Source organism: Phoca vitulina, unplaced genomic scaffold, assembly GCF_004348235.1.
Source record: "Phoca vitulina isolate PV1807 unplaced genomic scaffold, GSC_HSeal_1.0 scaffold409, whole genome shotgun sequence".
Lineage (NCBI taxonomy): Eukaryota > Metazoa > Chordata > Mammalia > Carnivora > Phocidae > Phoca > Phoca vitulina.
This window is the reverse complement of record NW_022590096.1, coordinates 1-24,216: the sequence shown is the minus strand read 5'-3', so window position 1 is coordinate 24,216 and position 24,216 is coordinate 1. Positions and strand designations below refer to the sequence as shown.

Below are 24,216 nucleotides of genomic sequence, written 5' to 3'. Positions count from 1 at the left end.
GAGTATTGTTAACATTGTGCCATCTTTATAAAGAAAACAGTGACAATTTGTACATTGTAGGAGTATAGATAAAGGAGCAGGAGGATTAAAATGAGATTATTAATCTGCAGTTGAGAAGTGGTGTTGAAAAAAAAAGACAAAAATTTTAAGGATGAGAACAATAATATAGCATATATGATATAATCTAATTAATTTAAATTATATGCATTGTTATGTGCCTAAAGAAACCAGAAAATTAAAGATTTGGATATTGATCTATTGACTTGCAGTGATGTCCACAATAGACATTTTTAGTGAAAAAAGTAAGCTAAACAAAAATTTATATATCAGTTAAAACACATTCTTCACACACACACACACACACACACACACACTCATGTAACAAAACCCTTAGAAAAGCCAATGAATCAAACTTGGAGAAGGAACAAGAAATAGGAATAGGCAGAATGATCGCAAAATCATTCCTAATATGTGATGATGGTCCACTAAAATTTCATGGAGGGCTCCAGTCCACAGAGGCTTACCATCACCCCAGGCATGAACCCCTTAACACACTGCAGTTGCTGTCACCCTGCATTTCAGATCTCTGTGTTGTTAATCCTGTCATGGCCATCCTCTGAATCATCCTCAACCACCCTCTTGCATGTGCCTTTTATTGCCCTTGCTTCTGACCAAAGTTTAAATTGATATATTTTATTGGTCAAGTCTAGATCCCATGTCCATGTTCCACATTTGCTGGAGGGAATGGGAAAGCATCTGGTAGTGCTGTTTCTATAGCAAAATGCAGCCTCACTTACAGGAAGAGGGTTTAAATGATACACAGCCAAAATATATGAACAAATAAGTATGCCAGTAAAGATCCATGACTGTCCACCACATTGACCACACACCATCTTTCTACATCCTTCCCTGCCTACTTACACACACACAATGTCAGCACCTACCACAGCGCGACTATATTCCTCGTGTCACTCCCTTCACACAGGGAGCCATTCTGATACATCACCATTTATTCCATCCAGATCCAAATCTATCATTGCTTCTGAGGCAAGTCTAACTCAACATCATGTGCCCTATGGACAAAACAGTAAAATTACCATGAACGCATCTTAGATATAATAATGGACTGAATAGGGGGGAGGAAAATGAAACATGGAAACACACACATATGAAAGTGATGTGGAAATACACTTAGAAAATACAAGACTTATTCTGCAACTGGTTATGAGGGAATAGCTAACATTAAGGACTTCTGTCTTCTTCAACACATTTGTCTTATCAGGACACTCAGCATGTCAGTGTTGCCAATGGGGTGAATCACACCATTGTTTCTGCAAGACAAAACCATGTTTTGGATCTTGCCAATATATGCTTCAGTCATTTATGATTCATTCTTATGTCTGGATGTAGTCATATGCAGGGCTTCCCATGGAATTCCCTAGATTTGCTGTCTGGGTAAGGAAGAGGGCAGAGTAGAAATATTACTGCCTTATGTGTTAGTGCAAATATTTTTCAGCAGGGGATAAAAGCCAGTAATTCTACAGTTTTGTGTCATATGACAGGCCAGATATTTTTCATCATGTAGTGTGCCAAGAAAATGAAACCTTGGAGAGCCCTCCCCCCATGTGGAAATAGGACACTAGGGGACGTCGTGTCCTTCATCCTATGTCAGTCTGTCACATAGATCCTTGGAATTACTTATTTGGTACTTCAGGAGTAAAATGAAATAAAAGAAACTTGAGCACAGTACAAGCTGACATTGCTGAACGTTATCAAAACTGGGCCATTGTATATATATACCACATCTTCTTTATCCAAAAAAAAAAAAAAACTGGGCCAGATTTTGTGGACTAGCCTAACTCACCACAAGGCAACTAGATGATCGGAAATGTCACTGAGGTGGCAGTTTGTTTCTGTAGGTTTTACTCCCACGATGCGGTACACATATGAATTTGCAGGGCATCTGGATTATCTTCTATTTCCCACGCACCAGCTCCTATTAGCATGATGTCACCAGTATTGTTAACCCGCATGATATCCTGTGAGTGTGACTGGGCAAGTCACGACAGCTAAATCGTTACACAACATGATCCAAAACTGTACCTGTCACATATGTGATAAAAATTAACTTTGAATGAATAAACTCATGGTGTAGAAATAAATTCTCTTTAAAAGACACAAAAATTTCATTGCTTCCTATGACTAGGTAATATTCCATTATATATATATATATATATATATATATATATATATTCACCACATCTTCTTTTTCCATTCATCAGTCAACGGACATTTGGGCTCTTTCCATAATTTGGCTATTGTTGATAATGCTGCTATAAACATCGGAGTACATGTGACCCTTTGAATCAGTATTTTTGTATCCTTTAGGTAGTGCAATTGCTGGATCATAAGGTGATGGGGATTAAGGAGTGCACTTGTGATGAGCACTGGGTGTTGTATGTAAGTGTTGAATCACTAAATTGTACACCTGAAACTAATATTACACTGTATGTTAACTAACTGAAATTTAGATAAAAACTTAAGAAGACACAAAAAGAATTAAGTAGAAATTCTTAATTTTGATATGGTTGAATTTTCAAAAACATTCTAAAGACAGAAATGGTAAGTTACACATTGAGAGAAAATGCTTACTACGCGTAAACTAAAGAGAAAATAGAAAATATTAGTTGCACTATGGAAAAACATGTAAATCAAAAAGTAAAAAGAAATAAATATAATAGGCAAAAGTCACATATAGACTTTTCAGAGAAATGGAAAACAAGAAAGGTTGAAAAAGCAAGAAAACTATGCTCAACTTCTTTAGTAATCAGGGAAATGCATAATAAATGCATATTAAAACCATAAAACCATAAAGGTTGAAAAAGCATAGTTTAATATTTAATAAAAATATTAAATGCATATTAAAACCATAAAAATAGGGTGCCTGGGTGGCACAGTTGGTTAAGCGTCCAACTCTTGATTTTGGCTCAGGTCATGATCTCAGGATCATGAGATCAAGCCCCCGGTCAGGTTCCATGCTCAGTGTGGAGTCTGCTTGAGATTCTCTCTCTTCCTCTGCCTCTGCCCTTCCTTCACACACTCTTTCTGTCTCTCAAATAGATAAATAAATCTTTTTTTAAAAGTACAATAATACATAAATTTATGCTTTCAAGATTGGGGAAAAATGTGTCATCTGTGAATATACGAAATACTAGCAAGAATGGGGACTGTAAGAGCTCTCTTATGTTCCTAGTTGGTATGAATATTGGTGTGAACCCTATATCTCCAATATAGTTACAGACCTGCATACTGTGCGGTCCGGCAGATCCAGACCCTCTCCAGATTTTGTATATATGTGTTTCCTACCATGTATAAACATATCCTTAGCAGCTCTGCTTACATGTAGCAAAAAAATGTTCGCAACTCAAGTTATTGTTTGGAAAAAGAACATGTGAAAGGAGAAAGAGAAGAAAAATGTGTTTTAATCATAAAAGAGATACCACAGAGGTAAAAGAAAAAAAAAGGTGAATGAACCACAGCCATGAAAATCAGTGAGTCTCAAAAACATACTTTTTAGATAAGAATACTGCTGTATGATTCCATTTATATGAAGTTCAAAATACGAATGAGCACATATTTGCTGAACTGACAAAAGAAAAGGGAAGGAGTAACAGAAATTTCAGGATAGTTATTATCTCTTGTGGGGAGAGCAGAGGATGCCATGGAAGAAAAGGACAAAGATGCTACAGTGGTTCTTGGAACATTTTATTCTTAAATTGGATCATGGTTATGGATATTTTGTTTTATATCATTTATATATGTGTGTGTATATATGTATGTATGTATGTGGAATTTCTTTATGTACACCCATTTGTATTTGGAAACTGTTACAAATTAGATGTCTCTATCACACACAAGGTGGTTAGTTATCCCCCTTTGTAACAAAACTGACATCAACAAACAATAAACAGCCATTCCTCTTGGCTGAAATGTCATTAGCCATTGGGCTATGCCAGCTTGGTCTTGCCCCATAAATTAGAGAAAGATATACAGGTTCATTTCACTCTTTTGACATGTTCTAGTGTTTTCTTGCAGTTGTTTCAAAAATGAATCTTTCAACATGGGGATCCACAATCCTTTGAGGCACATAAAGGATGTAACAATTACTTAGAGAAATGCATTCCCTAAATAACAGCAATATAAATATGGATTGGAAATCTTATTCTCACAGGCTATATCTTTTTTGCAAATATTTCAGAATTGTGATGCCTACACTCCTAATTTACTCTGCCATACTGCAGATGTGGATAAGCAGGCTCTTATTGCCATGTGACACTAGGGAGTTATATCCCATCCTTGGAGGTGAATTGCCCAGACTTTGGGTGCTGTTACATCAGCCGGGAACCCAGCAGTTCCATCCATTCTTCACCCAGAGGGAGTTCTTCGGAATTAACGGCCACCCATAGCCAAGTCTCAAGTGTATGACGACGAAGCCTTAGAGAATTGGCTGAATAACTAGAAGGACAAATTGTTAAGTACATTTCTTGATCTTCCTGTAAATCTTTGTTCAACCTTTTGGAAAATGTTTTCCTGTGTCTTTATTGTTGAGTTGGAATTGAAATCTAAGAGTTTTCTTCAATTCCTTCCATCCTTTATCTCCTAAACCTATTTAGATTGCATTATGTGAAAAATTTCTTCAAACTCCTGATTTCTAGGGGCACCTGGGTGGCTCAGTCAGTTAAGCATCTGCCTTCAGCTCAGGTCATGGTCCTGGGGTCCTGGCATCCAGCCCCGCATTGGGGTCCTGGGATCCAGCCCCGCATTGGTCTCCCTGCTCAGTGGGGAGTCTGCTGGTCCCTCTCCTGCTGCCCCTTGTGCTCTCTCAATCTCTCTCAAATAAATAAATAAATCTTTAAAAAAATAAACTCTTGATTTCTATTGTAGCTTCAATTCTCATGGACCTAACCCTGCATGTGAATATTTTATACCTATATTTTCACAATGGTTTTATGTTCCATTTCTCTCCCAGTTCCTGAATGTATCAAATGGTTCTGTATTCAGCTTCTTTGTCAGTCTTCTTACAGCAACATTGTTTATCTCTGCTCTTTACTGTTCCCCATTGCCTAAGGCATAAAAAGTATTGCTCTCTGATATTCAAAATTACCTATATATTGTTTCCATTATTATCACAAAATCTTTATCTCCTACAACCCCCTAAAGAAATCTCTCTTATGTAGGGATGCTCTTTGCCTCATCTTCTGTGCAATTTGCCATAATCTCTCCCTGATTTCCTCACTGCATTCCATTTTTGAACACGAATGAAATTCATTTAATCTCTCACAAATCTACACTCTGTACTTAAGTTTGAACATTAATTCCTCTACAAGCCCTTTATGAATATTTTATCTCACACTGGTTTATTCATTCCTGAAACCTATGGTATTCACGATAACTATGAATAAATACCTAAGCATGTAGTGTCTTGACGACTTTAGTGTTCCACGTGCATATGTCACGTCTTCCCACGAGGAACATGGGGAAAATATCTTATGCCTTCTCTAGTTTCCCATGAACATTTTGGGGATAAAGCAGTTGAAATATTAAGAAGCCAAGTTTATTTCGATTTTTATAAACTTAAGTTTAAATCCCTGGTCAGGCAGGCACTCATTAGCAGACAGAGAGGGATCATGGTGCTTAATTTCTCCGTTCCTCCATTTCTCAAATTAAAAATGGGGATATCATCATTTGTGATAATTATTATTTTACTTAGAATGTAGCAGGACACATAACATATGACCTTACATTTCTTCATTTTCACTAATTTATTCAATGCAGTAACGGAGTAATCCCTATTTCACAAGAAAGCCCATTTCAATGTTGGGTAGATCAACATATCATAATGTCCTTTATATCAGTGGTAGATACGTATCCCTGATATTTTAGCCAATTTAGTTTAAGATTTTCTCTCATCACACCCACTAGAATGGATGTCATATATATATATATGACAAATGGTAAGAAGTGTTACTGGATGTAGAGAAACTGAAACCTGTATACATTGCTAGAGAAAATGCAAAATGGTATACCCACTTTGGAAAACAGTTTGGCATTACTTAAAAAGTTAAACATAAAATTACCTAATGATTTGGCATTTCCATTTTTAGGAAGCTACACAAGAGAAATGAAAACGTATGTCCATATAAATGTGATTGTTTATAGCAGAATTATTCATAATAGCCAAAGCCTTGGAAACAATCATGTTTGTTGTTCATTGACTGGTGAATGGATTGAAAAAAAAGAGTATATTCACACAAGGAAATATCATTCAGCAATAAAAAGGAACAAAATACTAATGCAGTTCATGAAATGGATAGAACTCAAAAATAGTGTGCTAGGGGCACCTGGGTGGCTCAGTTGGTTAAGCGTCTGACTCTTGATGACTGACTCAGGTCATGATCTCAGGGTCGTGAGACCGAGCCCTGCATCAGGCTCCGCAATGGGCATGGAGCCTGTTTAAGATTCTTCCTCTCCCTCTGCTCCCTTCCCCCACCCCTCTTTAAAAAACCAAACCAAACCAAAGCAAACAAACAAAAAACAGTGGGCTAAGAGAGAAGCCAGACACAAAAGGTCACACATTGTATGCTTTCATTTTGATAACACATCCTGTAAAGACAAGTCTTTAAAGAGAGCATGTAGATTAGTGGATGCCTGGGACTGGGCTGAGACAGGGAATGAGCACAAATGGTCAGACAGATCTTTCTAAAGTGATGGAAATGTTCGAAAATTGGATTGTGGTAATAGTTGTGCAACTTTGTAAATTTACTAAGCATCATTGAATTGTATACTGAAATTGTATACTGAAATAGGCTAATTTAATGGTTGTGATGTATACTTTAATAAACTGTTAAAGAAAGAAATCTAAAGAAGGAAAGTCTGCTGAGTGACACAAAACATGATTTAAATAAATGGAAAGATTGTTTGCTCAAGGATGAATATAATAAAAAATTTACATTCCTTCTATTTTTTAAACCTGTTTATTTTGAAATGTTCAATTTATAGAAAATTTTAAAAGAGTGATAAGTTATGGGAATAAAAGGCACAGCATAGGGAATATAAAAAACCAGAACACGGGACACCTGGGTGGCTCAGAGGGTTAAGCGTCTGCCTTTGGCTCAGGTCATGATCCCAGAGTCCTGCCTGCTCCAACCTCTGTCTGCTTCTCCCTCTGCCTGCCACTCCCCCTGCTTGTGCACACACTCTCTCTCTCTCTGACAAATAAAATCTTTAAAAAAAGCAGAACACAATTTGAAATCTGAATGAGGTGATATCCCATGAAACGAAGGGATTGCAGCTGACGATCTCCAAGGCACTAGGATACAAGAAATGAGTAGGTGTTCTGGAAAGAGGTAGACTTGTGTTCAAATCCAGGCTCCATGCAAGAGGACTAGCTTGTTATGAAGTCCCTTGAAGTTTCTGAGACTTAGTTTTCTCTTATGTAAATGGATTAAAAAATACTTCAGCTGTAAAGTTTTACAAGGATTCCAGGTGTGCTAGAGTAACTGCGAAATAATTTACTTGCTGAATGACCACTATTATAATTCTACATCCAATATTCTATGACTTCATGCCCATCTTTGAAATAGCTCTACCATGCACCCTTCTACTTTCTCTGCAATCACTATAGTTAATAACTTGAACACTCACACTTGATATATTTTCATTTCTATTAATTGGTCACACAAGTATCTGTCATGCTTCTCTCAATTTTTCCATATGATGCTTTCTTCATTCTCCACTTAAGAAAATGGAGATTCTGGGGCGCCTGGGTATCTCAGTTGGTTAAGCGACTGCCTTCAGCTCAGGTCATGATCCTGGAGTCCTGGGACCGAGTCCCACATTGGGCTCCCTGCTCAGCGGGGAGTCGGCTTCTCCCTCTGACCCTCCCCCCTCATGTGCTCTCTCTCTCTCTCTCATTCTCTCTCTCTCAAATAAATACATAAAATCTTAAAAAAAGAAAATGGATATTCCACCATCTGAAGCCCAATCAAAACTTTTCAAGGCAACTTAGGTTCCTCTCTGATATCTGAACATAACATTTTCCTTCCTTGTAAATAGCCAATTCCTCTTAGTAGTGCTTTATGCTGCATTGGGCTGTATGTGTATCTCCTGAGGACCTAGAAACACATGTCTTTTATATTTCAGATACTCGATCAAAATAGTTGAGCAAAGGCTACCAGATGCTCTCCCTACAGCAGTGGTACAAGAAGAGATTCAGGGGGAAAGGTGAGCTTTAGAGCCCACAGTCATGAGGATGAGAGAGTCTCAGTCACAGTGATAGAGGGTGTGCTGCTCAGGCGGAAGTGACTCACCTGCTTGGAGTTGGACCCTTTGTCCCCATGACCATCTTTTTACTTGGTTGGTTAATTGCTCCTCTTCTTACTTATCTGAGTCCAATTTTTGTATTTTAACATTTCCTTTTTCTAAGAGGTCACCTCCAAGTGCAGTTTGCCTCATGGAACATATAAAGACTTATAAGATTACTGTGCAGGTCTTTAAAAGTCACAGAATTTTACTATTGCCTGCTTCCTTTGTGTATGAATTCCTCAGTAGAGAAATTACTCATTGCGTTTGGCACACAAGGTAGAGCCAGGGGGTGAAAGCGCTCATGTCCTGTCCGAGTAAATACATTATCTCCAAGAGAGCCTGGAAAATCCAACTCCTACTGAAGAACTTGCAAAACTTGATTTCTTCCAGACTTTTACTATCCTGCTTTTTAAAAAGATTTTAGAGCTTCAGATGGTGATGGGCAAGGCCTTTTTTCTAGGAGGCATGGAAAAGTTTATCAAACTCGGATAAATTATTGCCTGAAGTCTGCCTTTTATTTCATTGGCAGGAACCTAATAGTCCCAAGCTTTACACATCCAGAGTGAGATTTTGTAGTCTGAGCTCTACACATTCTCCCAAAGCTTGGGATTGTGTGTTCACTGAATAATCAGAATGGCAATTCCTGAGGTTTATGGTATGCTCTTTGGTATGGTTTATGGATTTTGTCTCTTTAAATTATAAGGAATTGTCTTTCTGCACACACCTTTTCTAGTTTCTTGAGTGGGTCAAGCTCAATATCAAAGTTCTGTTTGAATTTTTCTATCTTTTTTGTTTTAAACTTTTTTTGTTTTTGCAATGCTTTTATTGAGAGCAAGGGAACGATCCCAGTGTAAGCAGCCTTCAGTTCTGAAATGTATTTCCATCCGTATCTGCATCTTAACTTTCACAATCTTTACCATTATTCTCTTATTTCATCCCAGCTGGATGATTAGAAAAATGGTCTCCCACAAGGTTTCCTCAATTGTCCCCTGTCTCCTTGAATGAGACAATCTCCTGCCCGTCGCTGCCTGATCAAATCCCAGCCACGCGTGTCTCACCGCTCCCCCTGGCAATGTGAGCCATCCCATCCTCGCACCCTTCCTAACTGTGCTCCATAACGGTTTCACTTCACAATTCAAGACTATCTAAAATCTGACAGAGTGTTGTCTATTTATTCTTCTTTCCTCCACCCCTCCTCTATTCAGTACGCTGCTCTATTCAAGTAGATTTCTTCATTCTCTCCTAAATTTATCACATTTTCTCCTGTTCTCACTCTGCTGTAGTCCACCTTGCAGAAATCAACCTTCATTTTTACCTGATCATATCTCCAAAGCTTCTTAGAGCTTAATGTGCATCTGAATCCCCTGAGAATCTTCAGATACAGAGTCTAATCCCCCAGGTGTGGAGTAGGGCCCGGGATTCTGCCGTTCTGACTCCTCCCCCATGATGCTCATGCTGCTATTCCATGGGTTGCACTTTGAGAAGCAAGAATCTAAAGCACTATTTGAGATTAGATCGAGCTTTTCTCCCACAGGAAGTTTTCCTATTCCGTCTAAGAGTGTCCTGGCTCCTCTGTGAACTCCAGTGGCCTTGACAGTGTATTGTGGTAGGGACCCTGTTCCCACACTGGCCTTGTGTACTACTTCCCTCTTCTGTGAGCCCCCAGGAAGAAGGCCTGTGCTATGGGGTTTTGTGCTTTCCATGAGCATCTTTGAAAGAGCACAGCAGAAAGAGCATGAACTTTGGAGTCAGATGAACTTGGGTATACATCCCATCATCACCACTTATTAGCAAGATGGCTCAGTTTCTCAGCTCACGCTCAGTATGTCAACTCCACATCTTTAAAAGTGTTCTGTTAACAGTAGGCATGAACCCTGGGACACGTGACATAGCACACCATCCTCACTGTTTCTGAACCGCTTACCAGCCCACCGATTTCTCCATGACCCGTTCAGTATGAGACCATTACTACTTCACAGAAAAGCCTATTCCACTATTGCACGGTTCAGATACGTTAGAATATTCTTTACATGCTGTTCAAATCAAGATACCTCACTTCCTTCAGTTAGTTCTCTCTTTGCCCTTTGAAAGCAATGAAATAGTCAAACTATGCAATAAATGCAAACAGAAGCAAATTTTTGATAAAATTGTTCATTCCATAGTCTATCACTTCTAGCATATGAAAAAATCTGGCTAGTGGCTGCCAGTGTTGCTATTTTTCTGTGATTCTTCTTTTCTCGTCTCTCTGTTAAGAACATTTCCTGTAGATACCAATTTGTAAGAACATTTTATGGAAACACTGGGACTAGAACAATTATAGAGCTTTTGAATATCAAAATAGAAGGTAGTTTAGAGATTATGTTGCTTAACTTTATTTTACAGATGAAGAAAATGAGTCCTAGAGAGATTAAGTAAAAGAGGGGTAAATTGAAATGTTCTTCAGGAATTTAGAAATAAGCATAATCAGATTTCTTGCTGAATATTAAAATTAAAAATTAGTACATAAGTAATCTGAACAGATATATATAAACGTAACTTAGATGGGATGACTATCAGATCATGACAGCAAAACATAGAAATCAAAATATTTCTAAAAAATATAATATATAATACATTAAAATACACAAAATATATATAACATACAAAATTTTTATAAATCCACCTAAATAACTATAAGAAAATAGCTGGAAATAATCTAAACATGAATAGAAAATATGGGAGAGTACTCCTACCAGGTATTTAAAGGTATTTTTAAAATGCAGCTATTCAAAACTTTGTGCTAACAGACATATTAATGGAATTTGTATTTTGTCTGTCTGTGTTATATATACACATATATATAAAACATATGCATACATATAATATATCTATATGTATAAAGGATATTGTGAAATAAGATGAAGTACATGTAAGAATTTAGTATACTTAGAAGGTAGCATATTAAGCATGTGTGGGTGACAAGTATTTAATAAGGGTAATGTGACAATTAGCTAGTCATTTGGGAGATGAAAGCTAACACAATTTTCCAATTTGCTTCTTTCTCTAATATAAAATCCTACTTGGATCAATTACTTAAGTTTTAAAATACGAAGCCAGAGAGTTATTTGAATTTTAAAACAAGAAGCCAAATTTAGAAGGAAGCCAAAGCACACTGAAAATTCAAACTCTAAACAGTAGTATGTTCTTAGTTACTATTTTTAACACTGGAGAAACATTCAGGCTAGTGCTTTTCCTCTCTGTTTTATTTTTCTCACCCTCAGGGCTACAAAACCTCAAAACAAACTTGAAAACAAAACACCCTCCCTAGAGGTGAAGTTACGTAGAAAACAGGACTCCCTGTAGTTCTTTCTAGTGGAGAGTTCAAACTGTAGACTCAGACTTAGGTTCACCCCTCAGCTCAGCTGCTGTTTTAACTGTGGTTGGAGGATAAGTGAAATTTGTTCCTTGTTGTGTTATGTTTTTTGGTGTCTTATTAAAAAATTGATAACATGTATTTTATAGTTCTCTATTAAAAGTTAAACAACATACTAAGTTTTTGATGTGAGCCTTCATTTTGGTGCATGATGTGTCATTGGCCTCAGTGGGAAAGGAGGTGCTTATGTTTGCGTTCCTCTGACTTCGCGGCGGTCTGTTCTGCCCAGGAGGCTTACTGACAGAGTTCTGCCTCCTCCTGGCCTGCGGGATGCCGAGGTGCCCGTGACACTCTGCTTCGTATATGTGGCCAAATAGAGTTTGTAAACTGCCTTTTCCTAGCCCCAGGGCTGCTCCTCCTAAAGCGGTTAATTAGACTTTTCTAGAGCATTCTCCTAGGAACATCCTTAAGGGAGTTTTGTTTTTCCCCTCACACAAAAACTTCTAGCTACTCCTTTCCTCTGACTGACTAGATTTTACAAGACCTTCAACTCATCTGTGATCCTGTACTTCCCATGATGCCGGCTTTACAAATCCTAGACCTAACGCTCTTTCTCCATCTCCTTTTCCTGAACTACTACCGTACTTATTGGACACTGAATTGTACCAATTGTTTCCTATTCATTTCTAGTCAGATATTTTATCTCTATGCTCAGATACAAATGAACTTGCTTCTCAGAAGACCACAGGCTCATTTAGAACAGACAACAATGTCATAGTTTTGGAGTTATACTGCATACATTTCTGTTGAGTTGAGTTGGCTTGCCTCTTCATGCATATTTAGATGTGTAAGGTGGCATCTTGGCTGTTATAACAGAGAGCAAGAAAAGCCTTGATCATACACATTTCATCTTTGAAAGTGTTGGTCCAGAGAAATTAGTTCGAAAGTAGTTCTTATTCATTATCATCATTTTATTTAACAAATGGAATTGATCTTGGAGAATAGAGTGAACCTTCTTAGGTTGTCCTTACCCATGTACATTTGAAACAACAAAAGCATCTCTAGCACCCCGTATCCCAAAACCTAGGAGTGAAGGGCCTCCAAGAGCTACTGGCCACATTCTCACAAGGAAAACCAACAGGACAGGCTTCGGGTCATCATCTTGCCACCAGGTCTATGCCCCAACCCATCCTGCTCCTCATTCATACTCAACAGTTGTGGGAAAATGCCAGAATGTGGTAGCACATACATTCTCCCACCACCTCACATGATCTGTTTTGCTGATCTCCATGGAAACACCAGGGGATCTAGTCTATGTTTGGGGAACAAGAAAGCTTATCCTTGACATACCTCCCTCAGTTTTACCAAAGTGGAGCCCTGTGCAACCTGAGAAGGCTAGAACTAGTGAGGTAGTGATGCAGTGCACATGAAGAGCTCCCTCACAGTGTGGGGGAATTGCCTCCACAAGTTCAAGTCCATCAACCAATTTTGTCAAAGTAAAAGGTTGAGAGCAGGAAGTATGGAAGGGCCACACTCACCCTTGACTTCAGTTTCCCACAGCTACATGGGAATAATAAAACCTGCCTCACATAATTGATGTCAAGGTCAAACCTCATGTTTTGCATGAAGGTTATTTGTAACATGGAAAAAGCAATATGGGAATCAGCTCAAGGATTAGAAGCAATACTAAACATGTAGATTGATGCCCATAGAGGATCAGACTTCTCATGTGGATTTTTACTTATCTTGGATCTTTTCTGCAAGCTTCCATCCTTGTTGAGTTGCTTTGCCTGATTCCCATTGGATTTGAAGGAAGAAATATGAAAAAATCCTGTTTGAAAGCAGGAAGAATTCCAGAGTTTCCATCTGTGCACCTAGGAGTCTTCTACTCTCTGCATGGATCCTTCTTCCTTTCTGCCTTAAATCTCCCCAGTTATCAGTGTCCCATCTGGTGTCCTAAGTCTTAGTGTCTTCTGCATGTCTGCGATGCATGAGTCAGTGAGGCTGCCCATCTCTGCGACCTGCCAGCCTCCACAATGCTGTCTTCATCTCTTTGTTACGGAGTGTGTAGATGATGGGGTTGAGCAAGGGAGTGATGACCGTGTAGAAGACAGCAACCACGCCATCCAGGGGTTCCTGAGAACCAGGACGAAGGTAAATGAAGGTGCAGGGCACATAGTAAACAATGACAACGGTCAGGTGGGCGGCACAGGTGGAGAAGGCGTTGCGACGCCCATCGATGGACTGCATTCGCAGGATGGCGGCCACTATATACCCATAGGAAGTGAGGATAAGCATAAAGCAGGTGAGGGCCAGGAACCCAATGTCCACAAAAGTGACCAGCTCATTGATGGTGGTGTCAGCACAGGCTAGACGCAGCATGGCAGGAATGTCACAGAAGAAGTAGTCTACCCGGTTTGGACCACAGAAAGGCAGCCGGAATATGAAGCTTGTTTGGAAGAGTGAGTGGACGGTGCCTCCCAGCCAGGTGCCAAAAGCCAGGAAGTTACAGACATTGCGGGTCATAATGGTGGCATAATGTAAAGGCTTACAAATGGCCAGGAAACGATCATAAGCCATGAGCGTGTAGAGGAAGCATTCAGTACAGCCCAGGAAATGGAAAGAAAAAAGTTGGATTGCACAGCCTCCAAAGGAGATAAGCCTGCTATCCAAGAGAAAGCCAGCCAGCATCTTGGGGACAATGGCAGAGGAGATGGTCATGTCCAAGAAGGAGAGGTGACACAGGAACCAGTACATGGGGCGGTGGAGCCGGGTGTCCACCAAGACGGTGAGGATGATGAGCCCATTGCCAGAGACGGTGAGGGCATAGATGACTAGGAAAGCCAGGAAGAGTGGCACCCCCAGCTGTGGTGGGTGGTGCAGGCCCACCAAAATGAAGTGAGACACAGCAGTCTGGTTTCCACTGTGCATTTCCTTGCTGTTCACATCTGCCAGAAGAAGTAGCAGAAGGGAAAGCTCAAGGCCCATTAAATTCTGTAGGCATGGAACACATATTCTGTGTCATTCCCGAGCATGGACACAAAAGGGTCTCAGAAAGAGGCAGATCGTGCTCCAGCTCTTGTTCTTAATCATTCTGTCATCCCCACACCCAACCACCCCTCACCCCCACCCACCTGCCCAACCCTTGATTTTTGGAGTTCTGCTTGGTTCCGGAGAGTGATTGTTTCGTCCAAGGTTCTGTGACAGATTATGTGTATGTAATTCAGGAGACTGAAGGAAAGACCATACATAGAACTCTTCATGTCAGGAAGAAGTACAGTCATATAAAGCCTAAATCAATCCATGAAGAAATGGCTATCCCATTGTTTTCCTTCACTTCCATCTCTGATCTATGGCGTAATATCAGAGACATAAGTAACAGCTTATTTATTTAACAACATGAGAGTTGGAATTATATTTCCTAATATAGATGTGCCCAATAAAAATCAGCATAGATTTTTAAGCATGCATTACTTGGGCCACACATTGAATGAAGTTGTAGGTAGGAATAACCATCTTCATCAACTGCATCTCAAAAATACACATGCCATTTAAAATTTTTCAAGATAATGAAACAATACAAAATCTCATCCACAAGGCACCTGTTGTCATCTTTTCTCTCTGCTTCTGGATAAGTGCAGTCTATCTGTCAATCCATCCATCCATCCATCCATCCATCATCCGTACATCCATCCATTCACCCATCCATCCACCTGGCCATTCACTAAGGAAACATGTATTGTATCTTAAGAGCATGGCCTCAGAGGTCAGACCAGAATTAATAATCCCAGCTTTTCCACTTATACTTGTTGGTAAACTTGGGAAAAGCCATTTCTCCTTTCCTTGCTGAATTCTATAAGTGGGGACAATCATTGTGCCCATTTCATGGGATTGTTGTAAGGATTAAATAAAATCACCTGGTCCATAGCAGCACTCAGTTAACATCAGCTGTTATTTCCCACCAGCTATGTGGTGTGGTCCTCATTATTAGGCAAATTCAGTCATCGCCCTTGTGCTAGCCTTCTGGGGATTGAGCAGTTTCCTGGTCATGAGACTTCCCTTGTTAAACCTAGGAGCGTCCAGGGCACACAGAGACAGGTGGTCACCCTCAGGAAGGTCTAAACCACATAGAAACTAAATAATCCCTCACCATAGAGCAATAGAATCTATTCTGAAAGAATTTCAGAGAAAATTCTTAGAGATTTCCCAGAGGCTTCCTTGCTTACCAACCTTATTGGCACCAGAGCACCCAAGGGCAAGGTGCAAAATTACTGGCATGGGCTAGAGAACAAGGAGCTTTGTAATATGGTGTGGACTTATTTCCCCAGCCTCCCCTCTCTGTGCTCCATCCCACAAATTTGTGCTATGGCCAGACATTCTTTCCTGTTTCCTTTGACATCAGTCCCTTTAATCTAGAAGGGACTTGTTCTGCTGATGCCTGAAAATTTTCTACTCATCTTTCAAGATCTCATTCATGTGTGATCTACTAAGGAAAGCCTTTTCTCCCTTTCCCCCAAATGGTCACTTGGTCTTTGTAGCCTCCACAGTCCTTCATGTTTCCCTGGGCTCCCGAAGCATGCTGCAATTCACCCTTCTGAGCGTCTGATTTCCCCCATTAGACTGTGAGCTCCAAAGGGACTTTGTCTCATTTTCTTTTCATCCTGTATTTGTGGCATATCTTGCACTGGAAGATTCTATTTTTTTTAAGGTATGTTTCTTTATTTTAGAAAGAGAAAGAGAGTGGAAGGGAGGGGCAGAGGGAGAGAGAGACCCAGGCAGACTCCACGCTGAGCGCAGAGCCCCACACCAGGCTTGATCCCATGACCCTGAGATCACAACCTGAGCCGAAACCAAGAGTTGGATGTTAACTGACTGTGCCACCCAGGCTCCCCTTGCACTGAAAAATTGAAAAATTCTTAAATCCTATTGAATAAATTCATTCTCCTCTGTCTGGATGTCCCTGTTATCTAGACACGGAATCCGGGATAATATCACTTAGGTCTTAATGTAGCTCCTGAAATCATAAGAATTCCTATACCGACTATCACTACTTACTAGTTACATTATTTTGAACAAATCTCTTAATATTCTTAGTCTCAGTTTCTCCTCTGTTAAAAAAAAAAACAACACAGAGAGACAGAGAGAGAGAGAAGAGGAGGTAGTGTAGATTCCCACCCAAAAAAAGAAATCGCAATCTCTCCCACATCCATATCAATTCACATTTTAAATTTAGTTCTTACACATACAAGATCAATTCTCCTGCGAGCCCCAATTCCCTTTTGTTCTGTACTTTTTCTCTTGTCTCCCCACTGTCCTGCCATCTCTGTCTCCATTCATTTTTACAATTTCTTCTCTGTACATCGAAATAATAATTTCTCCCCTGGGAAAACCAAAAAATTCCCTCTTTCCCCCATTAGAAACTAAAACTGCTCCAGTTGCATGGTGTATACAATTTAGTCAGGATCACATGATATTATCAACAATTGACAGACTCATCTATGTGATGGGAAAAGAAGGAGTCTCCAGGCGCAGTCCTGGGGAAAAGGACTTTAGTACCCATATACTAGCGTTCTCTGGCCATTTCAAACCCTGGATGAGCTGAACTAGGCTTAAGCTAGACCCTGAAACTCATCTGGGTCAGAAAACTGAGGCAATCCGGTGAGCAGAGCATAAAAGTCCACCCCTCGCACCATGTATTTGTAAAGCACAGGCTGTTAGGAGATCTTAGCTGTGCTCTCTGTTCCCAACACCTCTCACATACTTCTAATAAGTATGTGTCTCAGAAGAATTTCCATCACTCCACCTCTGCCTGCCTTCTGGAGTCTTCTCTGCTTATGGCTTTTACCTGGCTGTGACTCTGCCATGAGGCCATGGCCTGCTGCTTGCTTCAGCTCCTTGCTTTGTGCTGTTTCTTGTGGAAGCCCCTTCTTGAGCTGGACAGGTTCCCTGGGCTCTCTGAGACGCCCCAGCTTGACTTCATCCCTGTGATCTTTCTGTACACTTCTCTGGGCGCGTCCCTCCTCTTTATAGCTTTGTTCAAAGGGTTGGCAGCAATGTCCCTGGGCTTTGAGCTCTGGGTCTCACTTTCTGGCAAGCAGCTTCTTCCTTCCTGTAGTCCCCATGGGGTGGGGGCCAGCACTGACATCACTTCTGCTTCCCCCTTCAGGGGAATTAACTTGCACGAAATAAGGTGCAGTGGGGCTTTGTTAACAGCAAAATGTGAGCCAGGGCTCTTCCAGGAAGTCTGCTTAGTTGCTAGTGGTGTCCCTGAAGCATAGGATCCTGCTGAGAGCAGGACCTGATCAGGAGTCAGGAAGGATCACGCCTCGTATTTCTCACCTGTAAATTGCAGATAATGTTGCCTTATCTGTTTATCCCATAAAAGTGTGGGGAGGGAATTTGAAAGAACTTTAAAGCCAAAGATGCTACATGAATGCCATATGTTAATTACCTAAAAGTGTCCTTTGAATTTCACTCAGCTTGAAAGAGTGAATTCCTAGGACAAGCTACACTGTTTCAGGCAGAAATATCTTGATCATCCAATAGGCAAATTTCGAGACTAAACTAGATGGAGTATGTAATTTTGACAATCCCTTAAAAGTCAAACACACTTGGGGGCACCTGGCTGGCTTAGCCTGCAGAACGTGTGACTCGGGATCTCGGGATTGCGAGTTCAAGCCCCACGTTGGGTGTGGAGCCTACTTTAAAAAAAAAAAGTCAAACACACTTAGAGCTAGAAGGCACTTTAGAGAAATAATCTACAGCACACCCCCATTTTAAACTTGAAAAAAGAAACTGCATTCTAAAGAGAATAGGACTTTTTCGAGGTGAAAGATTCTACTGCTTAGGTATTGAATAAAATCTCTAAGTCTATATCAATAAATGATAAGAAATCCCCCATGTATGAGAATAGAGGAACGTGTAATTCTGGAATAATGCTGGAAAAATATAGATCAATAAATATCTGTTGGAAACATTTTGTTTTCTAGCATGTGTCAGTTATTTACCTTGAACCATTGTTAGTGTGCAATTTTTATGTAACACGTTGTGAGATCCAGCTATGCACTTGGTCAATTTTTTGAATGAGCCATTCTCCACTTAAGAAATTACAAAAAGTCAACATCAGTTTATTAGTACATTTTCCTATTATAAGGACATGAATTCCTAGTTTTTCTATACTTCCTCATGATACAGATTTAAAGCGAGATTTAGGGTTCTGCTGAGAGAGAATTCTACATATAGAGAGGAAGATGTAAGGAAGTTAAGACTCCAAACACCTCATCTTCCCCTGTCACAGGGAGCTTGTAAGTTCTCTGGTGCTATCTCTGATGGGAATAAATATTTACTTAGAAAGATACCAGGCAAAGGAACACTTGATTACAAACTGGGGCTTTGGTTCCAAATTCTGATGTGGATCCTTGGCCTTGGAATGTCAGGAAAGCCCTTTTATCTATATTAGGAAGCCTGAGTGGCTGTTTTTCTGCCCTACAGCTCCCTTTGCTTCCCATTTGACTTTCCTTATTGATGGGGCCATGGAAGGTCTTCCAGGAGGGGGTGACAATTTCAATGTAAGTAACAACTAACAGGGAGGGTCTGAGAACCTCCAATCTTCATATGTTTAAATAAAGAAGATACTGAAGCCCAGTGGCCTTCTATTACGATGATAAAATAATGCCTTATTTTGTTGTGGAGAATGGGACGAAACAGTAAAAAACAAAAACCAAACCCCACACACTTTGACTGTGGATTATTAACTATAATATCAGATGAACTTCCTAGTTTGCTAGTGCTCTCATGTAAAATTAGGGAATGAGAAAGGACAGAGTTCTGAGAACTGGAGTGGGTATGGTGGCCCGATTTGGATGGGGCAGTCCCTGACTCCCTGACCCCACACCGAATCTCCCTACCCAGAAAAATCCCTCCTGCTCCATCTGGTGAGGCTGTTCTTGCCTTGCTTGGAGATCTAAAAGCCTCTCCTTCTAAGAGGAAGGAAGTTTTCCTCAGTCTCACACCTCAAATGCCCTTTCTCCCTCCCAGGCCACCACCACCTTCCCGGCATTAGTTTCAGTCAGGTGAAAATGAATTCCAAAAGAATCTGACCAAGGAGAAAAGACGGCCCTTAGACATTTGGATAAATTATCACTATGAGCCTTCCAGAAGTTCTGCAGGCATCGTGCTAGCTTGGTCAGATGACAGTAGCCTTACACCGTTTCCTTACTGATTGGTTGACTGATGCTTGGACTGCACAGTGGCTTATGCTAAATAGAAATACAGGGAAAGAAATCTAATGACTTGAGAAACTGGCGATGTGGACGTGGATTTATCACACATGTGCAACTAGCCTACTCAGGTGCAAACCATATCCTCGGAAGGGCAAGAACGTATTCCTTTAACAAGACTCTAAGAATGAATTGATAAAGGATATGACCGGGAGCCAAGAATACTGGTTGGAATTATTGCAATTGAAATGAACTTTTAATTTTTACAGTGTTTTAAGGATCATAAGTAGTGGGTCTTAACTCGCAGATGAGAGGTGGGGGAAACTATCAGGGTGAGTAGTCAGAACAATGTAGTGGTCCAAATGAATCAAAGAGCAAAAAGTTTTGCCAGCCTAAAAAGTCTTTCCTTATTGATTAATATAACCACATCCCACCAGGTGTCATAAACAGAGGCCCAAATTGAGCCACCAAGGGTGTCAGTGCCCTTCCCCCAATTCCTGGGTGAGCCAGTTCACTGATTCAGGGCCACTTTGGAGAAAGACCAGGTATTCCCTATAGTAACAACATGGCCTGCGCTGTGCATATTCTTCCTATCTTTCCCCAGATGGACCTGTATTCCATGCAGTAACTATGCCAGAAAGATAACCAGACCAATTACATTTCTTGAACTTTGGCTTTGTCGGGTGAGAAATGGGGCTCTGAACCAAGTCTGCCTTAGCAGCATGTCAAGTTACCCTGCAATATACCCTAGTTCGCGAGTGTGGAGTTGCAATGGGTGTTCTCAGCAACTGAGAGAATCTCCGGATTGGCTTCCCGCCCATGGAGTAAGTAAGGAGTGTTTTGATAGAGGGGGTCACACGGAAGCCCTGGGGCTCCCCACTTCCAACAAAAGAGTCATGAAATCTTTTGTGTCTTTGGAGAGGCCACCGGAGATTGACTATTAACAAAGATTTAAAGATTCAGGATGGAAATTTCGAGGTCATTCCCACTTAATTCTGCAGTGTGACAGGTGCAGAAAGACAGAATTGCAAGCATGATGAAATGGTGACTAATCTCACAGCTCCAGATCTAGACGTGGTCTTGCTAGAATGTACCTACACAGCCAATCAGCATGGCGGCACCTCCACCTCATAGAGACATCACATTTGTAACAGTTTCCAAATACAAACTGGTGTACATAAAATATTTCCATATACAAAATACACACACACACACACACACACACACACACATATATAAATAATAATAAAACACAATACATGTAATCATGATCCAATTTCGGAATAAAATGCTACAAGAACCACTGTAGCATCTTTGTCCTTTTCTTCCATGGCATCCTCTGCTCTCCCCATGAGAGATAATAACTGTCCTGAATTTCTATTACCTTTTCCCTTGACTTTCTTTTGTCAGTTTACCAAATATGTGTTCATTTCTATTTTGTATTTCATATAAATGGAATCATACAGCAGTATTCTTACCTAAAAGTTATGTTTTTGAGACTCACTGATTTTCATGGCTGTGGTTAATTCACCTTTTTTTTTTTTTTTACCTCTGTGGTATCTGTTTTATGAATAAAACACATTTTTCTTCTCTCTCTCCTTTCACATTGTTCTCTTTCCAAAAACTCTTGAGTTGTGAACGTTTTTTTGCTACATGTAAGCAGAGCTGCTAAGGATATGTTTATACATGGTAGGAAGCACACATGTACAAAATCTAGGTAGGTCCCTGGAGAGGGTCTGCTGGACCACACAGAGTGCAGATCTGTACCTGTGTTGGAGATCTCGAGTCCACACCAATATTCACATTAACTAGGAGCTAAGAGAGCTCGTGGGGTCCACATTCTTGCTAGTATATATTATGTTCAGAGTTGATTTTTTTTTCCAATCTTGAAAGTGTGAAATTATATGTTATTGTAGTGTTAATATGCATTTCCCTGATTACTAAGGAAGTTGAGCATGCTTTCTTTGCTTTTTCAACCTTTCTTCTTTTCCCATTTCTCTGAAAAGTCCATATGCTTTTGCCTATTATATTTATTTGTTTCCTTTATTTCTTGATTTATATATTTTTCCATAATACAACTACTGGTACTTTTTGTTTCCCACTTAGTTTATGTGTAGTAAATATACTCAAAGTGTAACTTAGCTGTTCTCTGTCTTTATAATGTCTTTTGATAATTCAACCACATCAAAATTGAGAATTTCTATTTAATTCTTTTGTGTCTTTTAAAGAGAAATCCTTCCCTACACTTTGTATAGATTTACTGAAAACTAATTTTTTATCACATATGTAACAGGTGTAGTTTTGGATCATGATTTTTGTGTAACAATTTCATTGTAGTGACTTGTTCACTCACAAACACACAGGATATTATGCTGGTTAACAATACTGGTGACATCATGCTAATAGGAGCTGGTGCGTGGGAAATAGAAGATAACCCAGATGCCCTGCAAATTCCTATGTGTACTGCATCATGGGAGTAAAACCTACGGAAACAAACTGCCACCTTAATGACATTTCCGGTCATCTAGTTGCCTTGTGGTGAGTTAGGCTAGTCCACAAAATCTGGTCCAATTTGATAACGTTCAGCAATGTCAGCTTGTACTGTGCTCAAGTTTCTTTTATTTCATTTTACTCCTGAAGTACCAAATAAGTAATTCCAAGGATCTATGTGACAAACTGACATAGGACGAAGGACACGACGTCCCCTAGTGTCCTATTTCCACATGGTGGGAGGGCTCTCCAAGGTTTCATTTTCTTGGCATACTACGTGATGAAAAATATCTGGCCTGTCATATGACACAAAACTGTAGAATTACTGGCTTTTATCCCCTGCTGAAAAATATTTGCACTAACACATAAGGCAGCAGTAATATTTCTACTCTGCCCTCTTCCTTACCCAGACAGCGAATCTAGGGAATTCCATGGGAAGCCCTGCATATAACTATATCCAGACATAAGAATGAATCATAAATGACTGAAGCATATATTGGCAAGATCCAAAACATGGTTTTGTCTTGCAGAAACAATGGTGTGATTCACCCCATTGGCAACACTGACATGCTGAGTGTCCTGATAAGACAAATGTGTTGAAGAAGACAGAAGTCCTTAATGTTAGCTATTCCCTCATAACCAGTTGCAGAATAAGTCTTGTATTTTCTAAGTGTATTTCCACATCACTTTCATATGTGTGTGTTTCCATGTTTTATTTTCCTCCCCCCTATTCAGTCCATTATTATAGCTAAGATGCATTCATGGTAATTTTACTGTTTTGTCCATAGGGCACATGATGTTGAGTTAGACTTGCCTCAGAAGCAATGATAGATTTGGATCTGGATGGAATAAACGGTGATGTATCAGAATGGCTCCCTGTGTGAAGGGAGTGATGCGAGGAATACAGTCACCTTGTGGTAGGTGCTGACATTGTGTGTGTGTAAGTAGGCAAGGAAGGATGTAGACAGATGGTGTGTGGTCAATGCGGTGGACAGTCATGGATCTTTACTGGCATACTTATTTGTTCATATATTTTGGCTGTGTATCATTTAAACCCTCTTCCTGTAAGTGGGGCTGCATTTTGCTGTAGAAACAATACCAGATGCTTTCCCATTCCCTCCAGCAAATGTGGAACATGGACATGGGATCTAGACTTGACCAATAAGATATATCAACTTAGACTTTGGGTCAGAAACAAGGGCAACAAAAGGCACATGTAAGAGAGGATGATTCAGAGGATGGCCATGACAGGATTAACAACACAGAGATTTGAAAGGCAGGGTGACAGCATCCTGCAGTGTGTTAAAGGATTCATGCCTGGGGTGGTGGTAAGCTGTTGTGGACTGGAGCCCTCCTTGGAGACATCAGTGGACATGACTACGTATTCATTAGCAGGATTTTACAATAATTCTGCCTGGCTTTCCAGTTTCTTGTTCCTGTTCCTTTTCCAACTTTGATTCTTTGGCTTTCTAAGTGTTGGTTACATGAGTATCTTTGTGAGGGGAGAATGTGTTTCAACTGAAATATAAATTTTTGTTTAGCTTGTTTTTTTACTTAAAATTATAATGTTGACATCCCTACAGGTCAGTAGAACAAGATCCAATTCTTTCATATTCTGGTTGTTATAAATACAATAATGTAATGAGATTATATCATATATGTTATATTATTATTCTCATCTTTATAACATTTTTGTTTGTTTTTCACACCACCACTTCTCAACTCCAGATTAATAACCTCATTTATATCCTTCTACTCCTTTCTCTATGTCCCTGTAATATACAGTTTGTG

The 24,216-nt window shown here is 39.9% G+C and overlaps 1 protein-coding gene across 1 annotated transcript; it reads right to left on the bottom strand.

Annotated features, from left to right (window-relative positions):
* Window positions 1-13,711: 13,711 nt before the first annotated feature.
* LOC116629224 (olfactory receptor 10G6) lies at window positions 13,712-14,704 on the bottom strand. The gene has a single exon (XM_032399530.1). It carries the CDS (start codon window positions 14,702-14,704, stop codon window positions 13,712-13,714), a length of 993 nt encoding a protein of 330 aa, XP_032255421.1.
* Window positions 14,705-24,216: the final 9,512 nt, after the last annotated feature.